Genomic DNA, 22777 nt, shown 5'->3' with positions numbered 1-22777 from the left:
TCGCGTGCGGATGTGAGGTTAATACGGATCCGTAAATACCTGAAGTACTGACCCCTTGTGTTCTATCAGCGGTCGCGCTCGCGTGCGGATGTGAGGTTAATACGGATCCGTAAATACCTGAAGTAATGACCCCTTGTTCTCTATCAGCGGTCGCGCTCGCGTGTGGATACGAGGTTAATACCGGTTCCAGTGCAGTTTTCTGTTTTTCATATTAAAAGATGCGATTTTCATGTACGCGCACATAAAAACCGCCGTTGCAGAGATGTGATGTGTGTTTTCCACGCAAAATACATTACAATCGCCCTTTTGGGTGCGAGCTTCTCCGACTGACATGCGGCTCGCCCGTGGATTTACGGACGCATTTGTTTCAGTTTGGCGTCGGTTTAGATGGATCCATTAAAGCACAAGCGCAGATGTGAGCGGAGCCGGCGAGCGTTGGGTGAGCGGTCACACGTAATAATGATGTGGGGCGCAGCTCCTGACGGTGACCAGCAGGGGGAGCCTTTCCTGCTTCACCAAACACGCCGGCTGCGATCTCAGGTCTAATCGCTCGCACATCGCACTGTCTCTCGGCTGCGGTGTCACACTTGACACTCTACAGCAGACATTGCACTGCGGCTGGACCTCGCTCTGCAGAGCGTCGCGCAGGACTTTGCATCCCTCCTGACAGCACCTGCACCCCCCTGCACTGAATTATTGCACCAAAGCTTCTACCCCACCTGACACGGTGCCTGGACCGCTCTGCAGATTATTGCACCAAACCTGACACTGCACCAGACCTGCTCTGCAGAGTATTCCACACCTTCTGTCCCATCTGACTCTGCAGGTTATTGCACCAGACTGTATCCCTTGTGACGCTTTCTGCAGAGCATCGCCCGAGATATTTATCACACACTGCACCCGGACCTTGTATGACATAAGACACAGCGCCTGGAGCCCACTCTGCAGAGCATCTCACCAGACCTTGGATCGCACGCTGCACTGAGCCTTCTATCACACTGCGTCTGCATACAGGCGGACATGGGAGTGTAACCCCAAACTGGAGCCTGCAGTACAGAGAATGGAGCCCGGCGGAGACTCGGAGACCCAGAGACTTGTGGAGCCCAACAAGGGAGGGAGCACCCTGAAAATCAAGAGGTCAGTGACGATTCAGCCCTCATCCGCACCCCGTATACCTGCACCCATCGCAGCACGTACAGGGCATTAATCTCAGCACGCTTCACATATCACGCAGATCTCACAGCACATCCCAAATGCAGAACCCTATAAACCACATACAGCGTCACACCAAAATCCTCATACAGCCCCTATATACTAAGTATCCTCATATAATCCCTAGACACTGAAAATGCCCATATAGAACATATATACTAAATATTCCCCCACACCCGGTATATACTAATTATCCCCATATACCCCCTGTATACTAAAAATCCCCATACACCTCTTATATACTAAATATCCCAATCTACTCTCTGTATACTGAAAATCCACAAACATCCCATATATACGGAAGATCCCAATATGCCCCTATACACTACATATCCCCATATACCCCTATATATTACATATCCCATATATCCTTATATATTTTATATCCCCATATACCCCTATATATTACATATCCCCCTATACCCCCTATACACTACATATTCCCACATAGCCCTACATATTACATATCCCCATATATCCCCTATATATTACATATCCCCCTATACACTACATATTCTCATATACCCCTATATATTACATATCCCCATATACCCCCTATATATTACATATCCCCATCTACTCTCTGTATACTGAAAATCCACAAACATCCCATATATACTGAAGATCCCAATATGCCCCCTAGACACTACATATTCCCATATACCCTTATATATTACATATCCCCCTATACCCCCTATACACTACATATCCCCATATAGCCCTGTATATTACATATCCCCCTATACCCCCTATACACTACATATCCCCATATAGCCCTATATATTACATATCCCCATATATCCTTATATATTACATATCCCCATATATCCTTATATATTACATATCCCCATATACCCCCTATACACTACGGTACATATCCCCATATACCCCCCATATATTACGTATCCCCATATATCCCCTATACAATACATATCCCCATATACCCCTATATATTACATATCCCTATAACTCCCTGTATAATAATAAGAACCCTATATCCCCCGCATACGTAATACCTCCGTACTCGCTCTACTTCCCCTACATACCCTAGACATGTATACAAACATCACGTAATAATGTCCCGTCACCCAAACCTGACGTCACACTATAACCCCCCCCCCCCCCCCTCACAAGTGGCATCACCTCATATCACCTGCACCCCTAAACAGGGTTGTTTGTCGTGATCAGTCGGTGCATAAAATCAGGCTGCGTCGCCCCAACTGAATTTTTGCCAAAAATTGCTGAAAAATCAGCAGTCCCATAATGTGTGGTGGGGATGGTTGTGCTTCAATGATTGTGGCTCAGTGGTTAGCAGCGCTGGAGTCCTGGGTTCTCATCAAGGACAACATCTGCATCAACTTGGGAAAACCACATGCAGGTGTTCCCATTCGGCAGGTTTGAACCCTAGCACCCCAGCACGGCAAGAGTGCTAACCACTGAGCCACCACACTTGTACGATCGGCTCCAGAAGGGAGGAGGAAAAACACAAAGAGAGCATAAAACTCCATACAGATGTTGTCCATGTGAACCGTGAATGCCAGCGCTGCATGCTAACCACTGAGTCACCATGATTGTTCTTCCTCCTTCTTCTCCTATAGAGGAGAAGAAGAATCATGAGAGGAAAAGGTCCTTCTGCTTCTTCTCCACCACAGGCGAAGGAAGAAGCTTGTTGGCTCAGTGGCTAGCACTGCTGCCTTATGGCATTAGGGTTCATGTCTGACTAAGGACAACATGCATGGAGTCTGCCTGTCCTACCTGTGTTCATCCTCCACCTCCTCTCCTTGCAGCGCTGGAGTTCAAGTTCATATCTGTCCAAGGGCAACATCTGGATGGAGTTTTTATGTTCTCTTTGTTTTCATTCTTCTTGTTCTCCTCTGGAGAAGAAAGACAAAACATGGTGGCTCAGTGGTTAGCACTGTTGCCTTGCAGCGCTGAAGTTTTAGGTTTAGATCTGACGAACGGCAACATCTGGAGGCAGTTTTTCTAACTCCGTACAGATGTTGCCCTTGATGTGATTTGAACCTAGGACCCCAGCACTGCAAGGTGACAATGCTAACCACTGAGCCACATTTATTAAAGAGGCAGCAACAGCGCCGCCACAGTAGGGACCTTCTGGAGGCCAAATTAATGTACCCAAATGTTACTTGACTTTAATGGGAATCGGGATCAAGTCATCAAGACTATTTTTGGAAAATCGGGTTGATCACTTCCGACCTGAATATTTCGATTATTGCACATCACTACTTCTAAAGTCACCCAATAAGGTTAGTAGAGATGAGCGTGCCCCATATAATAAGAGGAAATCAAACTGAGCCCATATACTAAGGGAGCACACAGAGATCAACGTGATCCCATCTACTAAGAGGAAATTAGAGTCACTACATATAGTAAGAGATCAGGGTGACCCCATATAATAATTATTATATAGATCACAGAGATCAGAGTGACACCATGTAATAGGAGATCACAGAGATCAGAGTGACACCATGTAATAAGAGATCACAGAGATCAGAGTGACACCATGTAATAAGAGATCACAGAGATCAGAGTGACACCATGTAATAAGAGATCACAGAGATCAGAGTGACATCATGTAATAACAGATCACAGAGATCAGAGTGACACCATGTAATAACAGATCACAGAGATCAGAGTGACACCATGAAATAACAGATCACAGAGATCAGAGTGAAACCATTTAATAACAGATCACAGAGATCAGAGTGACACCATGTAATAAGAGATCACAGAGATTAGAGTGGCACCATGTAATAAGAGATCACAGAGATCAGAGTGACACCATGTAATAAGAGATCACAGAGATCAGAGTGGCCATCAGAGTGACACCATGTAATAACAGATCACAGAGATCAGAGTGACACCATGTAATAAGAGATCATAGAGATCAGAGTGACACCATGTAATAAGAGATCACAGAGATCAGAGTGACACCATGTAATAAGAGATCATAGAGATCAGAGTGACACCATGTAATAAGAGATCACAGAGATCAGAGTGACACCATGTAATAAGAGATTACAGAGATCAGAGTGACACCTTGTAATAAGAGATCACAGAGATCAGAGTGGCCATCACAGAGTGACACCATGTAATAAGAGATCACAGAGATCAGAGTGACACCATGTAATAGGAGATCACAGAAATCAGAGTGGCCATCAGAGTGACACCATGTAATAACAGATCGCAGAGATCAGAGTGGCCATCACAGAGTGACCTTATGTAATAACAGATCACAGAGATCAGAGTGACACCATGTAATAACAGATCACAGAGATCAGAGTGAAACAATTTAATAACAGATCACAGAGATCAGAGTGACACCATGTAATAAGAGATCACAGAGATTAGAGTGGCCATCACAGAGTGACACCATGTAATAAGAGATCACAGAGATCAGAGTGACACCATGTAATACGAGATCACAGAGATCAGAGTGACACCATGTAATAAGAGATCACAGAGATCAGAGTGACACCATGTAATAACAGATCACAGAGATCAGAGTGACACCATTTAATAACAGATCACAGAGATCAGAGTGACACCATGTAATAACAGATCACAGAGATCAGAGTGACACCATGTAATAACAGATCACAGAGATCAGAGTGACACCATGTAATAACAGATCACCAAGATCAGAGTGACACCATGTAATAAGAGATCACAGAGATCAGAGTGACACCATGTAATAAGAGATCACAGAGATCAGAGTGACACCATGTAATAAGAGATCACAGAGATCAGAGTGGCCATCAGAGTGACACCATGTAATAACAGATCACAGAGATCAGAGTGACACCATGTAATAAGAGATCACAGAGATCAGAGTGATTCCGTATAATAATTATTATATAGATCACAGAGATCAGAGTGACCCCATGTAATAACAGATCACAGAGATCAGAGTGATTCCGTATAATAATTATTATATAGATCACAGAGATCAGAGTGACCCCATGTAATAACAGATCACAGAGATCAGAGTGACCCCATGTAATAACAGATCACAGAGTTCAGAGTGACACCATGTAATAACAGATCACAGAGATCAGAGTGGCCATCACAGAGTGACACCATGTAATAAGAGATCACAGAGATGAGAGTGACACCATGTAATAAGAGATCACAGAGATCAGAGTGACACCATGTAATAAGAGATCACAGAGATCAGAGTGACACCATGTAATAAGAGATCACAGAGATCAGAGTGACACCATGTAATAAGAGATCACAGAGATCAGAGTGGCCATCACAGAGTGACACCATGTAATAAGAGATCACAGAGATCAGAGTGACACCATGTAATAAGAGATCACAGAGATCAGAGTGGCAATCAGAGTGACACCATGTAATAAGAGATCACAGAGATCAGAGTGACACCATGTAATAACAGATCACAGAGATCAGAGTGACACCGTGTAATAAGAGATCACAGAGATCAGAGTGATTCCGTATAATAATTATTATATAGATCACAGAGATCAGAGTGACCCCATGTAATAAGGGGAAATCAGGGTCATCGCAAATAATTACAGAAGATCATAGTGTGTAACAGAGTGACCCTATGTAATAAGAAGTGTTCAAAGGGACCCACTATAATAAGAGATCAGTAGCCATCTAATAAGAGGAGATCCCAGGCAGACAAGAGTGACACCATATAATACAGATCACCAAGCGATCAGATGACGCTGTGCAACAAGGGAATATTAGAGAGAATAACCCCATATAATATCAAAGATCAAAAAGAGATCACACAGATCTAACAGTAAAATATGACTGAGAGGTGAGTGACCCCATACAACAAGAGATCACATCGATCAATATGAGAATATCAGGGAGATCAGAATGACCCCATATAGTGAAAGTAGATTACATAAAGATTAGTGACATCATACAGTAAGAGAGGATCAGAGTGATCCTATATAGGAAGAAGAAGAGATCACTGAAAGATCAGAGTGAGCCCATACAATAAAAGGAGATCATCGAGAGACCAGAGCGCCCTCACCCAATCCGGAGAGATCACTGAGATCAAAGTGACTCCATATAATAAGAAAAGAGTTCATAGAGAGACCATAAAATCATAAGAGATCACTTAGGAATTATAGGGATTGTGCATAAGAGGAAATCACTGACAGATCAGAGTGATCCACTATAAAAGAGATCATAGAGAGGTCAAAATTACCCCATATAATGACAGGAGATCAGTGGGAGACTGGGGGGACCACATATTATATTAGGAGATTACAGGGAGACTGGGGTCACATATAATAGTAGGGGATCACAGGGAGACTGGAGGGCCACATATAATAGTAGGAGATTACAGGGAGACTGGGGGCCACATATAATAGTAGTAGATCACAGGGAGACTGAGGGGGCCACATATAGTAGTAGGGGATTACAGTGAGATGGGGGGCCACATATTATATTAGGAGATTACAGAGAGACTGGGGGCCACATATAATAGTAGGAGATCACAGGGAGACTTGGGGGCCACATATAATAGTAGGGGATCACGGGGAGACTGCGGGCCCACATATAATAGTAGGAGATCACAGGGAAATGGGGGGGGGGCACATATTATAATAGGAAATCACACGGAGACCGGGGGGAGGCACATATAATAGGAAATCGCTGGGGGGCCCCCTATATTAGTAGGAGATCACAGTGAGACTGGAGGGCCACATATAATACTAGGAGATCACTGGGAGACCGGGGGGCCATGTATAATAGTAGGGAATCACAGGAAGACTGGGGGTGGCCACATATAATAGTAGGTGATCACAGGGAGACTGGGGGGCCACATATAATAGTAGGAGATCACAGTGAGACTGGGGGGCCACATATAATAGTAGGAGATCACAGGGAGACTGGGGGGCCACATATAATAGTAGGAGATCACTGGAAGACCGGGGGGCCACATATAATAGTAGGGGATCACAGGGAGACTGGGGGGGCACATATAATAGTAGGGGATTACAGGGAGACTGGGGGGGGGGGCACATGTAATAGTAGGAGATCACTGGGAGACCGGGGGCCACATATAATAGTAGGGGATCACAGGGAGACCGGGGGGCAACATATAATAGTAGAGGAGTTCACAGTGAGACTGGGGGGCCACATAATAGTAGGGGATCACAGGGAGACTGGGGGGGGGGGCACATATAATAGTAGGGGATCACTGGGAGACTGGGTGCCACATACAATAGTAGGGGATCACAGAGAGACCGGGGGGGGGGGGGGCACATATAATAGTAGGGGAATACAGAAAGACTGGGGGGCCACATATAATAGTAGGGAATCACAGGGAGACTGGGGGGGCACATATAATAGTAATAGATCACAGTGAGACTGGGGGGCCACATATAGTAGGAGATCACAGGAAGACTGGGGGCCACATATAATAGTAGGAGATCACAGGGAGACTGAGGGCCACATATAATATTAGGAGATCACAGTGAGACTGGGGGGCCACATATAATAGTAGGAGATCACAGGGAGACTGGGGGGCCGCATATAATAGTAGGAGATCACAGGGAGACTGGGGGGCCACATATAATAGTAGGGGATCACAGGGAGACTGGGGGAGCACATATAATAGTAATAGATCACAGTGAGACTGGGGGGCCACATATAGTAGGAGATCATAGGAAGACTGGGGGCCACATATAATAGTAGGAGATCACAGGGAGACTGGGGGCCACATATAATATTAGGAGATCACAGTGAGACTGGGGGGCCACATATAATAGTAGGAGATCACAGGGAGACTGGGGGGCCACATATAATAGTAGGAGATCACAGGGAGACCGGGCGGCCACATATAATAGTAGGGGATCACAGGGAGACTGGGGGGGCAAATATAATAGTAGGGGATTACAGGGAGACTGGGGGGGGGGCACATATAATAGTAGGAGATCACAGGGAGACTGGGGGGCCACATATAATAGTAGGAGATCACTGGGAGACCTGGGGCCACATATAATAGTAGGGGAACACAGGGAGACCGCGGGGCAACATATAATAGTGGGAGATCACAGTGAGACTGGGGGGGGGCACATATAATAGTAGGGGATCACAGGGAGATGGGGGGGCCCCATATAATAGTAGGGGATTACAGGGAGACTGGTGGGCCACATATAATAGTAGGGGATTACAGGGAGACTGGGGGCGCCACATATAATAGTAGGAGATCACTGGGAGACCGGGGGCCACATACAATAGTAGGGGATCACAGGGAGACCGGGGGGGGGGGGGCACATATTATAGTAGGCGATTACAGGGAGACTGGGGGGCCACATATAATAGTAGGAGATCACAGGGAGACTGGGGGGCCACATATAATAGTAAAAGATCACAGTGAGACTGGGGGGCCACATATAATAGTAGGAGATCACAGGGAGACTGGGGGGCCACATATAATAGTAGGAGATCACTGGAAGACCGGGGGGCCACATATTATAGTAGGGGATCACAGGGAGATTGGGGGGCCACATATAATAGTAGGAGATCACAGGGAAACTGGGGGGCCACATATAATAGTAGTAGACGATCACAGTGAGACTGGGGGGGCCACATATAATAGTAGAAGATCACAGTGAGACTGGGGGCCACATATAATAGTAGGGGATCACAGGTAGACTGGGGGGGCACATATAATAGTAGGGGATTACAGGGAGACTGGGGGGGCCACATATAATAGTAGGAGATCACAGGGAGACCGGGGGCCACATACAATAGTAGGAGATCACAGAGAGACCAGGGGGCCACATATAATAGTAGGGGATCACAGGGAGACTGGGGGGCCACATATAATAGTAGGAGATCACAGGGAGACTTGGGGGCCACATATAATAGTAGGAGATCACAGGGAGACTGGGGGGCCAAATATAATAGTAGGAGATCACAGGGAGACTGGGGGCCACATATAATAGTAGGAAATCACAGGGAGATGGGGGGGCCCCATATAATAGTAGATCACAGGGAGACCAGGGGGCCACATATAATAGTAGGAGATCACAGGGAGATGGGGGGCCCCATATAATAGTAGATCACAGGGAGACTGGGGGGCCACATATAATATAAGGAGATCACAGGGAGACCGGGGGGCCACATATAATAGTAGGGGATCACAGGGAGATGGGGGGGCACATATAATAGTAGGAGACCACAGGGAGATGGGGGGGCTCCATATAATACTAGGAGACCACAGGGAGACTGGGGGGGGGGGCACATATAATAGTAGGAGATCACAGGGAGACCGGGGGGCCACATATAATAGTAGGAGATCACAGAGAGACCAGGGGGCCACATATGATAGTAGGAGATCACAGAGAGACTGGGGGGGGGGGGACATATAATAGGAGATCGCCAGGGGGCCACATATAGTAGTAGATCGCAGAGGGGCCACATGTACTAGTAGATCGCAGAGGGGCCACATATAGTAGTAGATCGCCGGGGGGCCACATACAGTTGTAGATCACTGGGGGGCCACATATAGTAGTAGATCGCCGGGGGCCACATATAGTAGTAGATCGCAGAGGGGCCACATATAGTAGTAGATCGCCGGGGGCCACATATATTAGTAGATCACTGGGGGGCCACATGTAGTAGTAGATCGCAGAGGGGCCACATATAAGAGTAGATCGCAGAGGGGCCACATATAGTAGTAGATCACTGGGGGGCCACATGTAGTAGTAGATCGCAGAGGGGCCACATATAGTAGTAGATCGCAGAGGGGCCACATATAAGAGTAGATCGCAGAGGGGCCACATATAGTAGTAGATCGCAGAGGGGCTTATGAGGTGGGATAGATGATAACTGACGTCTGCTGCAGGATTCGGTGTCAGTTATATGCAGGTAATTATGGGCTCTGGAGGCGGCAGATAATGGGGTCATTATTAGGGTGGCTCAGCACATCAGTGGGAGGGGGAGAGGAGTCCTCGCCTCGCTGCCCCTCTATGGATTAATGAGCCGTGTCCCTCCTGATAAGACCCCTCTGTCTGCTGAGGGTCTCCTTATTTCCATTGTTCCTAGGGCGCCTGTATACATAATGAGGGGCTTCTGTACAGCGGGACGTCCTCCCCCCTCACTGCCTTATATGTTATATTGTGTCCCCTCACTGCCATATATGTTATATTGTGTCCCCTCACTGCCTTCTATGTTATATTGTGTCCCCTCACTGCCTCATATGTTATATTGTGTCCCCTCACTGCCATATATGTTATATTGTGTCCCCTCACTGCCTCATATGTTATATTGTGTCCCCTCACTACCTCATATGTTATATTGTGTCCCCTCACTGCCTCATATGTTATATTGTGTCCCCTCACTGCCTCATATGTTATATTGTGTCCCCCCTCACTGCCTCATATGTTATATTGTGTTCCCTCACTGCCTCATATGTTATATTGTGTCCCCCCACTGCCTCATATGTTATATTGTGTCCCCCCACTGCCTCATATGTTATAGTGTGTCCCCCCACTGCCTCATATGTTATAGTGTGTCTCCTCACTGCCTTATATGTTATATTGTGTCCCCTCACTGCCTCATATGTTATAGTGTGTCCCTCTCACTGCCTCATATGTTATATTGTGTGACCTCACTGCCTCATATGTTATGTTGTGTCCCCTCACTGCCTCATATGTTATGTTGTGTCCCCTCACTGCCTCATATGTTATGTTGTGTCCCCTCACTGCCTTATATGTTATATTGTGTCCCCTCACTGCCTCATATGTTATATTGTGTCCCCTCACTGCCTTATATGTTATATTGTGTCCCCTCACTGCCTCATATGTTATATTGTGTCCCCTCACTGCCTCATATGTTATATTGTGTCCCCCCACTGCCTCATATGTTATATTGTGTCCCCTCACTGCCTCATATGTTATATTGTGTCCCCTCACTGCCTTATATGTTATATTGTGTCCCCCCACTGCCTCATATGTTATATTGTGTCCCCCCACTGCCTCATATGTTATATTGTGTCCCCTCACTGCCTTATATGTTATATTGTGTCCCCTCACTGCCTTATATGTTATATTGTGTCCCCTCACTGCCTCATATGTTATGTTGTGTCCCCTCACTGCCTTATATGTTATATTGTGTCCCCTCACTGCCTCATATGTTATATTGTGTCCCCTCACTGCCTTATATGTTATATTGTGTCCCCTCACTGCCTTATATGTTATATTGTGTCCCCTCACTGCCTTATATGTTATATTGTGTCCCCTCACTGCCTCATATGTTATATTGTGTCCCCCCTCACTGCCTCATATGTTATATTGTGTTCCCTCACTGCCTCATATGTTATATTGTGTCCCCCCACTGCCTCATATGTTATAGTGTGTCCCCCCACTGCCTCATATGTTATAGTGTGTCCCTCTCACTGCCTCATATGTTATATTGTGTGACCTCACTGCCTCATATGTTATGTTGTGTCCCCTCACTGCCTCATATGTTATGTTGTGTCCCCTCACTGCCTCATATGTTATGTTGTGTCCCCTCACTGCCTTATATGTTATATTGTGTCCCCTCACTGCCTCATATGTTATATTGTGTCCCCTCATTGCCTTATATGTTATATTGTGTCCCCTCACTGCCTCATATGTTATATTGTGTCCCCCTCATTCTGCACTCAGGACCCTATAATGACAAAGTGACAACAGAAACGGAAAAATCTTTGTAAATGTCTCAAAATGTAAAACTTCCACCCTGTAGTGCCCTGAGTATTCACACCCTGTACTCAGTATTAGTTGGAGCCGCTCTGGCAGTGATTCCAGCCTCCAGTCTTCTTGGGGATGATGGCACAAAGTTTGCAGCCCTGGATTTGGGGGATTTCCTGCCCTCCTTCAGGTTCGATGGGGGCCGTCTGTGGACAGACATTATCAGGTCTCTCCAGAGATGTCCCATTGGGTTCAGGGCTCTGGCAGGGCCGCTCAAGGACATTCATGAGTTATCACCACTCATGGGTGGTCTTTGCCGGGGTCTTGGGGCCATTGTCTTGTTGGAAGGTGACCCTTCTGCCCGGTCTGAGGTCCCTTGTGTTCTGGATTAGGTTGTCATCTCTGTACTTTGCTCCATTCAGTTTTCCATCCACCCTGACTGGTCTCCCCTCCCCCAGCATGATGCTCCACCACCGGGCTTCACTGTAGGGATGGTATTGGGCAGGTGATGAGCGGCGCCTGGCTTCCTTCATGTCTTTTTGGTAACTCCAAGGGGCTTTCGATGTGTCTTACTAAGGAGGCTTCTTTCTGGCTCCTCCACCATAAAGCCCAGATTGGTGGAAGCTGTAGTGATGGTCGATCTTCTGGAAGTTTTTCTCACCTGCAGACAGGATCTTTGGAGCTCAGCCAGAGTGACCGTTGGGTTCTTGATCTCCTCTTTTACAAGACCCTTCTCCCCTTAGTTTGGGGGTTGGCGGCTCTAGTGTCAGGGTAAAATTCTAAGTACAGCACCAATCAGGCCCACCCCACTTGCCCCGCTGTCGGCCGTAAAGAAAGAAACACCACACGGAGGTCTGGTATCGTTCCTCACACGGGGACATGGCTGCGCTTCGCGCTTTATTACAGATTACATGAGATCTTATACCCTTTGTCCCATCACCAGGAATGTGTGATGGGCTCATAACCATATATGGGAAGTCCGGATTTCCGGCCTGAGACAGTGAAAACAGTCGTTATCTTGCTACGGCGCCTCTGGAAAAACAGCCAAGTATGCGTCCTTGTGTCTGGTTCTTCCTTTGCTGGGTTTTAAGATACATTTTGTTCAAGATACATTTTGTCTTCGCCTTGCAAGGCCTTTGGAATATCTGATGTAAGGCGACATATAAGTTTTTTTCTCATTTGGAATTGAATAGAACTTGCATATAGGTATAAAGCATAAAAAACATATGGCAATATATACATATACCCTCACAAACCCCCCTAAAAAACTTATATGGAGATCAAGTACCAGACCTTGCACTCTTCCTCGGTCGTCTCTCCCTTGCGTCAGGGTTTTCTCCACTGCCCGTAAGTCCCTACTCCTAAAAGGGGGGATCCCTACCTCACCTCAGAAGGAGGCCATGGATTCCCTGGGCTTATTTCCGGGCATCCATACCCTCTATCTGTACGAGTTAACACCCCACAGGGTGTGCCCTCGCCGGAACCTAAGGTCTTCTGCACTATCCCTAGGCATATGGGAAGTCCACTGACAATCCATCTTAGGAGATCGGGGCGGCGCAGTACTAGTACATCTCTCCATTCTTCTGGTAACGTACGTGGTTGGCATTATCGGAACTGGCTCTTCATCTTTTTCAAACAAGGGAAATGTTGGTGTCACATTATCCAGTCCCTTACTCATACACTTTTTGATCAAAGGGATAATACACATACAGGAAGTTACATACCCCACCTCTTTCTGCTAAAATCATATCCACGGCCACTCTATTTTGGAACACCATGGATGCAGTGGGCTCTAACTGGTCAGCTAACCCTTGCAAAGCATCTCTGGTGTAGTTTACAAACCTCTGCTGATTGTAATAGATATAATTCATCTAATCTACATTATTATTAACAGTGACAATAGCAAATAAGGACTCAAAACCTGCTTTAACCTGATCTCTAGAATTAAATTCATCTGGCACCCCCCTTGGCACTCCTATTACATCTATGTGTACGTGTGGATCAAAGTTACCACCTGGAGCGTCAACTTCTCTCTTAGCACGATGCGGTGTTGGATTCTCACCCTCAGTGTACTCTTGTTGATTGTATTAATTTGTTCTGAAACAGGGGGCTAGTGTACAGTAGTCAAAGGTGTGTGTTAGAGGAATTGTACCAAATTATAGCATGTAAAGGATATACAGGATCATTAGTTCTTTCAGTGCGAAGTGTGGATCCAAGTGGGCTTTCCTTCGAGCTTGACTGCAGTTGGGGTGGTAAGCAACATCTGGTAAGGACATTCAAACCGGGTTTCTCTCTCAAACTTTTTCCACATAGACCCTGTCACCTGGTTTTAGATTGTGACACTCATCTGTAGGACCTGGGAGAAAAGCAGAGACTACAGAATACATTACTAACAATTCCTTGGAGAGGCCTATGACAAAATTAACAAGAAAATCATTCCCCAAATTCAGCCACTGTGGCATGTACCCTCCTAGAAAAAGAAAAACTAATGGGAGACACTCAATTCAAAATTTGCCCATTTTCTTCATTACCTTTTGTATCTACTTTCCCCCTACTCCGCGGATGGTAGGGTGTGTGAAAAGCCTGGAATATACCCAAAGCAGACATGATGTGTTGCATTATTTCACCTGTGAAGTGTGTACCTTTGTTTGACTCAATCACTTCCGGTGCCCCATATCTGCGGATTACCTCATTCATGAGCTTCTGTAGGGTTACCTGCTTATTTACTTTGGTAACAGGGTAGGTCTCTCCAACCTGAAAAGACATCAACAACAACAAGCACATATTCATGCTTCCCAACAAGTGGGAGCTGAGTGTAGCCAAATTTGCAATCCCTGAAATGGGTAGGGTGGCCTAGGCAAGTGTTATGTGGCAAATTTGACTTCTGCCCTGTTGCTTACGGCAAAGGTCATGTAAAATTGGACAAATGATGCAGCAGCTACAGAAAACCCAGGAGCCCCCCGTCCTCGTTCAAGCATCGACATCTTACTGCTTTGAGAGGTGCGTATTTCCGTGCGTCAGCTGGGCCATCATGGGGCACAGGGATCGTGGTGGGCAAGTGCTGTTGACTGTTCACCATACGCCGTCCCTTTTTAGTCCATTTTTCCTTTTTCTTCCTTGCTGGCTTGTAACTGTAAAGTCTTTAGCATATCAAAGTCCAAGTTTTTATCAAAGTCCAAGTTCATATCAAAGTCCAAGTTCATATCAAAGTCCAAGGTTATTATCAAAGTCCAAGGTTTAGTCAAAGTCCAAAGTTATTATCAAATTCTTCTTTTCTTCTTTCTTCCACGGCTTAAGGGCCGCTGCCTTTGCTGTGTGGCCTGTGATGGCATTACCTCTCGCTTCTCCGGTGTAGGAATTGGTGTGAGCTTTCCACCTTGTCAGGTAGAAGTAGGGTCTCCATGAGACTGCACCGCTGCATCATTCTTAATTGGCTGTCCTGCTGAGGTAACAAGCTGTCTGGCCTTCCATGTTGGGCCTTAATCATGAGCTATGCCAAATGCATACCGGGAGTCAGTGTAAATGTTTGCCGTCTTACCTTCCTCCACTCTACACGCCTCAGCGAGGGCTTTTAGTTCCGCTTCTTGTACTGCGACATGCGGAGACATTCTGCTTTTAGGACATCTTGTTGTGTGACCACTGCATATCCAGTGTGGAGTCGTCAATCACCCTGGTACCATCTATAAAAAACAACTCAAAATATGCATTATTAACAAGGGCTTTCAGTAACTTTTTAAAACTTAAATTTTCTTGTTGCATCACTGCTAGACAATCAGGCTGATATTCTATTTCAAAAAGATCAGAATCTTGTTGCAAAAAATTTAAAAATGGCTTGCAAAAAATTTTTTAAAAATGGCCGACTTGCAATACCTAGATCACCTATGCCTTCTCCTCCCCCCCTTTAAACCAGGGTACTCAATTGGAAGAATAGTAGCCGGGTTTAAGGTAGTACAACATTGTAAAAAGATTTGATGGATGCAGATAAGGCCTGTAAAATGTTAGCACCAATACCAGAGACATGAGTTACACCGGGGAAGAATAACCTACAAAACATCTACTAATATTGGAAATGTGATATCCCTTTAAGTGAATTCATTATTAGTCTGTTCCTGCCTGCAATGTCTTATCAAAATTTGAGACAGGAGAAAAAACAAAACAAAAACTTTTACTAGCTGCTCAAGATTCTCACCCCCTCCCTTGGACAAGAGGGATGAAACATTACTACGTACTATTACATCATCTAGCTCCACCCCTTCAATATTGGCTCCTTGCGTCTTTCTTCACAGCTCATTTCAGCTTAACAGGCTACACGTCCACATCTCAACCAAGCAAAGTCCCATGCATGGGGAGGACTTTTATCCCCAGTCATTACCTGCATCACACACTCACCACAGCCCGAACACGGGTCACTAACTCACATCCATCCATGCTTTCAAGTCTGCTCCGCCACCCCCCCCCCCCCGAAGGTGCACCCAGTCCATACAGACGCACAGACAAAAAAAAGTTTGACAAACATACATACATCAGTTGAAAAACATTGAGGTGAGTGCTATAATGTTACAAAATACATGATTCTATTGAGATGAGATTGTGAATGAGCGCTATTTATGACAAATTATGTGAAAAAAAGTTTGCTGAGTGACTGAGACATTCTATATTTCTTATCTACTGAAACTATTATATGCTGTATTAAACACTGAAGTATTTTAGAATGCGTGACCCTGAGTTTGAGTCAAGTCTGAAAGCCCCCACCTTTTTAAAACATGTGTTATCTCTCTACGAATATGAAACACAGACTGAATTGTTTTAGTTTAACTATTGCCTGCATTTGAACTCATAATTAACACATATGCTGGGACCTTGCAACATTCATTTTCAACCCCTGTATAAGTAAGAATATAACTTAGAAATTGCTATATTTCTTGCCTTGTAAGACAGTATAATTAATTAAATTCATTTCAATTCATTTTAAGCAAGCAGAGATATTTTCCAGGGTTATTATTGCATTCTCTCTCGCTTTATCTTCTTGACCTTGAAAAGCTTACACAGACTCTACAGCTACATGTCAACAAAACCTTCTCTTCTAAAAGCAAGCTCAGTTAACCGTTTGCACATACAGTATATACATATATACACACATATATCCACCTAGTATGGATTATACATATTATACACCTTTCCCTCTCTCTTTGCCAACAAATCACATGTTTTATAACCTTCTGCTCGCCTTTGCTTGTTACTTCACCACTTTCTAGCAACCCTTGGTCTTCCTAAAAGACCTCCTAAAGACCTCCTCCCAGACTCCATTTTTGTAATCTACCGTGCGGGTCGATGTCACACATTTTCATTAGAGTTTTCTTACAGTTTACAAATTCATCCACACGGCGGCGGCCCATAAGGGGCTCTGTCTTCTTTAATAAGATCTTACGCATATTACAACAACAACAATAATAATAATAATAACACGCTCCATAGAATGCATCCCTCTTAATTTTCAAATTGTCAGCCCCTTATATACCGGCAAAACAACCGAGGGTCCCTTCTCCTATGTAACCAGCCTCAAAAAATGCATCTCTCTGAAATCAAATCGTTAGCCCCATATATAAGGCAAAACAACCGAGAGTCCCTTCCCCTATGAAGCCTGTCTCATAAAATGCATCCCTCTTAAATCAAATCGTCAGCCTGGGATATATATATATATGGCAAAACAACCGAGGGTCCCTTCTCTTATGAAACCTGTCTCACAAAATGCATCCCTCTCAGCATGCATCCTTCTTAATTTTCAAATTGTTAGTCCCTTATATACTGGAAAAACAACCGAGGGTCCCTGCTCTTGTGAGACTAAATACAACAAACAACCTTCACTATCGTTAAAACACCATGGACTTCAAAGTACAAATAAACTACAGACTAGTTTCTGGGTGACCGATTGGTGCGCATATCACGGTCAGTGGTCCATGACGGCAAACCCGAAGCCCACACGAGTTACCGTGTAGAACACTTAACCCAACCCGTCCGGTCACAAACCACAGATAGTCCCTCCTGCTGCAAGACTCTCAGCGTAAAACACAACATAAATATATGCTGGTCTTACCTGGAGTTCTGTGAGTTGATCAGGCTCGGTTTGCAGCAGGACGGCTTCTCCGCGGCGTGGATCCTGGTGGAATGCGTTGTAAGCTCCGGTGTTTTACCGCCCCACGTTGGGCGCCAAATTGTCAGGGTAAAATTCTAAGTACAGCACCAATCAGGCCCACTCCACTTGCCCCGCTGCCGGCCGTAAAGAAAGAAACACCACACGGAGGTCTGGTATCGTTCCTCACACGGGGACATGGCTGCGCTTCGCGCTTTATTACAGATTACATGAGATCTTATACCCTTTGTCTCATCACCAGGAATGTGTGATGGGCTCATAACCATATATGGGAAGTCCGGATTTCCGGCCTGAGACAGTGAAAACAGTCGTTATCTTGCTACGGCGCCTCTGGAAAAGCAGCCAAGTATGCGTCCTTGTGTCTGGTTCTTCCTTTGCTGGGTTTTAAGATACATTTTGTTCAAGATACATTTTGTCTTCGCCTTGCAAGGCCTTTGGAATATCTGATGTAAGGCGACATATAAGTTTTTTTCTCATTTGGAATTGAATAGAACTTGCATATAGGTATAAAGCATAAAAAACATATGGCAATATATACATATACCCTCACACTAGGAAGAGCAGTGTTTGTTTTTCTATGTAAGTATTATGGGTGCTGCTTGGTTCTTGGTCTCTTCTCTTACAAGACCCTTCTTCCCCTTAGTTTGGGGGTCAGCGGCTCTAGGAAGAGTCCTGGTTGTTCTTCCATGTAAGTTTTATGGGGACCGCTGAGCTCTTGGTCTTCTCTTTTACAAGACCCTTCTCCCCTTAGTTTGGTAGGTCGGCGGCTCTAGGAAGAGTCCTGGTTGTTTTTCCATGTAAGTATTATGGGGACCGCTGAGCTCTTGGTCTCCTCTTTTACAAGACCCTTCTCCCCTTAGTTTGGTAGGTCGGCGGCTCTAGGAAGAGTCCTGGTTGTTTTTCCATGTAAGTATTATGGGGGCCGCTGGGCTCTTGGTCTCCTCTCTTACAAGACCCTTCTGCCCTTAGTTTGGTAGGTCGGCGGCTCTAGGAAGAGTCCTGGTTGTTTTTCCATGTAAGTATTATGGGGGCCGCTGGGTTCTTGGTCACCTCTCTTACAAGACCCTTCTCCTCTTAGTTTGGGGAGTTGGTGGCCGCTGGGCTCTTGGTCTTCTCTCTTACAAGACCCTTCTCCCTTAGTTTGGTGAGTCGGCAGCTCTAGGAAGAGTCCTGGTTATTCTTCCATGTAAGTATTATGGGGGCCGCTGGGCTCTTGGTCACCCCTCTTACAAGACCCTTCTCCCGTTAGTTTGGTGGGTCGGCAGCTCTAGGAAGAGACCATAAATATGTAGATGAGAAGCAGCACACCAAAAAAAGAAGAAAGATTCTTCACGGCATTCTCTTTAAAAAGTAAAAAATACTTAGCTTTATTGGGACATCCAGGGTAAAAGGCAGAGCAGAGCTACGTTTCGGCTGATACGTCCGCCTTTCCCAAGTGTATCAGCCAGGCTCACTACCTTCGAACAGACCATCAGTAGAGAGGAGCATCTGACCAAACTGTTAGGAGGTGTTGGGACCAGTGGGTGTGTGAGGGTACACAAGGTGATCGCTCTCAGGACGTCCCGACAGACCATCAGTAAAGAGCACCGTCTGACTAGACTGTTAGCGGCTGTTTAGACCAGTGGATAGGGGCACACAAATTGACCAGGCTCAGGATGCCCCCACAGACCACCAGTAGAGAGGAGCATCTGACCAAACTGTTAAGAGGTGTTCGGACCAATGAATGGGGGCACACTAAGGGATCACTCTCAGTATGTCCCGACAGACCGTCAGTAGAGAGGAGCATCTGACCAGACTGCTAGGAGGTGTTGGGACCATTGGATAGGGGCACACAAGGTGACTGGGCTCAGGATGCCCCCTGTGGACCACAAGTAAATAGGACCGTCTGATCAGACTATTAGGAGGTGTTGGGACCAGTGAATGTGTGAGGGCACACAAGGTGACTGGGCTCAGGATGCCGCATCCAAACCACCAGTAGAGAAGAGCTTCTGATCAGACTGTTAGGAGCTGTTGGGGCCAATGGATGGGGGCAAATTAGGTGACTGGGCTCTGGAACCCCCAACAAACCACCAGTACAGAAGACCTTCTGATCAGACTGTTAGGAGTTCTTAGGACCAGTCGATGGGGGCACACAAGGTGACCAGGCTCAAGACGCCCCCTACAGACCACCAGTAGAGAGGAGCATCTGACCAGACTGTTAGAAGGTGTTGGGACCAGTGTATGGGGGCACAGAACGTGACTGCGGTCAGGATGCCCTCTACAGACCACCAGTAGAGAGGAGCATCTGACTAGACTGTTAGGGGGTGTTGGGACCAGTGGATGTGTGAGGGCACACAAGGTGACTGGGCTCAGGACGCCCCCTAAAGACCACCAGTAAAGAGGAGCGTCTGACCAGACTGTTCGGAGGTGATTTTGTGACCAAGGGATGTGTGAGGGCACACAAGGTGACCGGGATCAGGAAACCCCAACAGACCACCAATAGAGAAGACCATCTGATCAGTGGATGGGGGCACACAAGGTGACCAGGTTCAAGATGCCACCTACAGACCACCAGTAGAGGGGAGCGTCTGAACAGACTGTTAGGAGTTGTTCAGACCAGTCGATGGGGGCACACAAGGTGACCAGGCTCAAGACGCCCCCTACAGACCACCAGTAGAGAGGAGCGTCTGACCAGACTGTTAGAAGGTGTTGGGACCAGTGGATGGGGGCACAGAACGTGACTGCGGTCAGGATGCCCTCTACAGACCACCAGTAGAGAGGAGCATCTGACTAGACTGTTAGGGGGTGTTGGGACCAGTGGATGTGAGGGCACACAAGGTGACTGGGCTCAGGACGCCCCCTAAAGACCACCAGTAAAGAGGAGCGTCTGACCAGACTGTTCGGAGGTGATTTTGTGACCAAGGGATGTGTGAGGGCACACAAGGTGACCGGGATCAGGAAACCCCAACAGACCACCAATAGAAAAGACCATCTGATCAGTGGATGGGGGCACACAAGGTGACCAGGTTCAAGATGCCACCTACAGACCACCAGTAGAGGGGAGCGTCTGAACAGACTGTTAGGAGTTGTTCAGACCAGTGGATGGGGGCACACAAGGTGACAGGGCTTAGGACGCCCCCTACAGACCACCAGTAGAAAAGAGTGTCTGACCAGACTGTTAAGAGGTGTTGGGACCAGTGGATGTGTGAGGGCACACAAGGTGACCGGGCTCAGGATGCCCTCTACTGACCACCAGTAGAAAGGAGCATCTAAATAGACTGTTAGGAGTTCTTCGGACCAGTGGATAGCTGTACACAAGGTGACTGGGCTCAGGACGCCCCATATACACCATCAGTAGAGCAGACTGTCTGACCTGACCGTTAGGAGGTGTTGGGACCAGTTAATGGGGGCACACAATGTGACCGGGCTCAGGATGCCCCCAACAGACCACAAGTAAAGAGAAGCATTTGACCAGACTGTTAGGAGGTGTTTGGATGGGGACACAAGGTGACCAGGCTCAGGACCCCCCGTCAGACCATCAGAAGAGAGGAGTGTCTGACCAGACTGTTAGGAGGAGTTGGGACCAGTGGATAGTAGGCACAGAACATGAGCGGGGTCAGGACGCCCCCTACAGATCACCAGTAGAGAGGAGCATCTGACCAGAGTGTTATGGGGTGTTGGGATCTTGATATGTGAGGGTACACAAGGTGACCGGACTCAGGATGACCGCTAAAGACCACCACTAAAGAGGAGCATCTGACCAGAGTGTTCGGAGGTTATTTTGTGACCAGGGGATGTATGAGGGCACACAAGGTGCCCGGGCTCAGGACGCATACTATAGACCACCAGTAGAGAGGAGCGTCGGACTGGACTGTTAGGTGATGTTGGGGTCAGTGGATGGGGACAGACAAGGTGACTAGTTTCAGGACGCCCCCAACAAACCATCAGTAGAGAGGAGCTTCTGACCAAACTGTTAGGAGGTGTTGGGATCAGTGGATGTGTGAGAGCACACAAGGTGACCAGGCTCAGGATGCACCGACAGACCACCAGCAGAGAGAAGCATTTGACCATACTGTTAGGAGTTGTTGGGACCAGTGGATGTGTGAGGGCACACAAGGTGATCGCTCCCGACAGACCATCAGTAGACAGCACCGTCTCACCAGACTGTTAGGAGGTGTTGGGACCAGTGGATAGGGCACACACGGTGACCAGGCTCAGAATGCCTTGACAGACCACTAGTAGAGAGGAGCATCTGACCACACTGTTAAGAGGTGTTGGGACCAGTGAATGGGGGCACACTAGATGATTGCTCTCAGGATGTCCTGACAGACCATCAGTAGAGAGGAGCGTCTGACCAGATTGTTAGGAGGTGTTGGGACCAGTGGATAGGGGCACACAAGGTAACCAGGCTCAGGACGCCTCCTAGAGACCACCAGTAGAGAGGAGTGTCTGACCAGACTTTTAGGAGGTGTTGGCACCAGTGAAAGGGGGCACACTAGGTGATTGCTCTCAGTATGTCCTGACAGACCACCAGTAGAGAGGAGTGTCTGACCAGACTTTTAGGAGGTGTTGGGACCAGTAGATGGGGGCACACAAGGTGACTGGGCTCAGGATGCCCCTACGGACCACCAGTAGAGAGGAGCATATGACCAGACTGTTAGGAGTTGTACGGATCAGTGGAGGGGGGCATACAAGGCGACCAGGCTGAGGACGCCCCTGCCAGACTACCAGTAAAGAGGCGCGTCTGACC

General features: G+C 46.7%; 1 protein-coding gene across 1 annotated transcript in view; it reads left to right on the top strand.

The window, feature by feature from the left end:
• Window positions 1-585: 585 nt before the first annotated feature.
• SLC30A3 (solute carrier family 30 member 3) overlaps window positions 586-22777 on the top strand; it is a 43882-nt gene continuing 21690 nt past the window's right edge. The window contains exon 1 of the mRNA XM_066594351.1: window positions 586-1137. Coding sequence (XP_066450448.1) covers window positions 1061-1137 — 77 coding nt within the window. The 5' untranslated portion in view covers window positions 586-1060. The remainder of the gene's footprint in view (window positions 1138-22777) is intronic.

This window comes from Eleutherodactylus coqui, chromosome 1 (genome assembly GCF_035609145.1).
Source record: "Eleutherodactylus coqui strain aEleCoq1 chromosome 1, aEleCoq1.hap1, whole genome shotgun sequence".
NCBI lineage: Eukaryota > Metazoa > Chordata > Amphibia > Anura > Eleutherodactylidae > Eleutherodactylus > Eleutherodactylus coqui.
The sequence above is the reverse complement of the archived record's forward strand: the minus strand, read 5'-3'. Positions and strand labels throughout refer to the sequence as shown.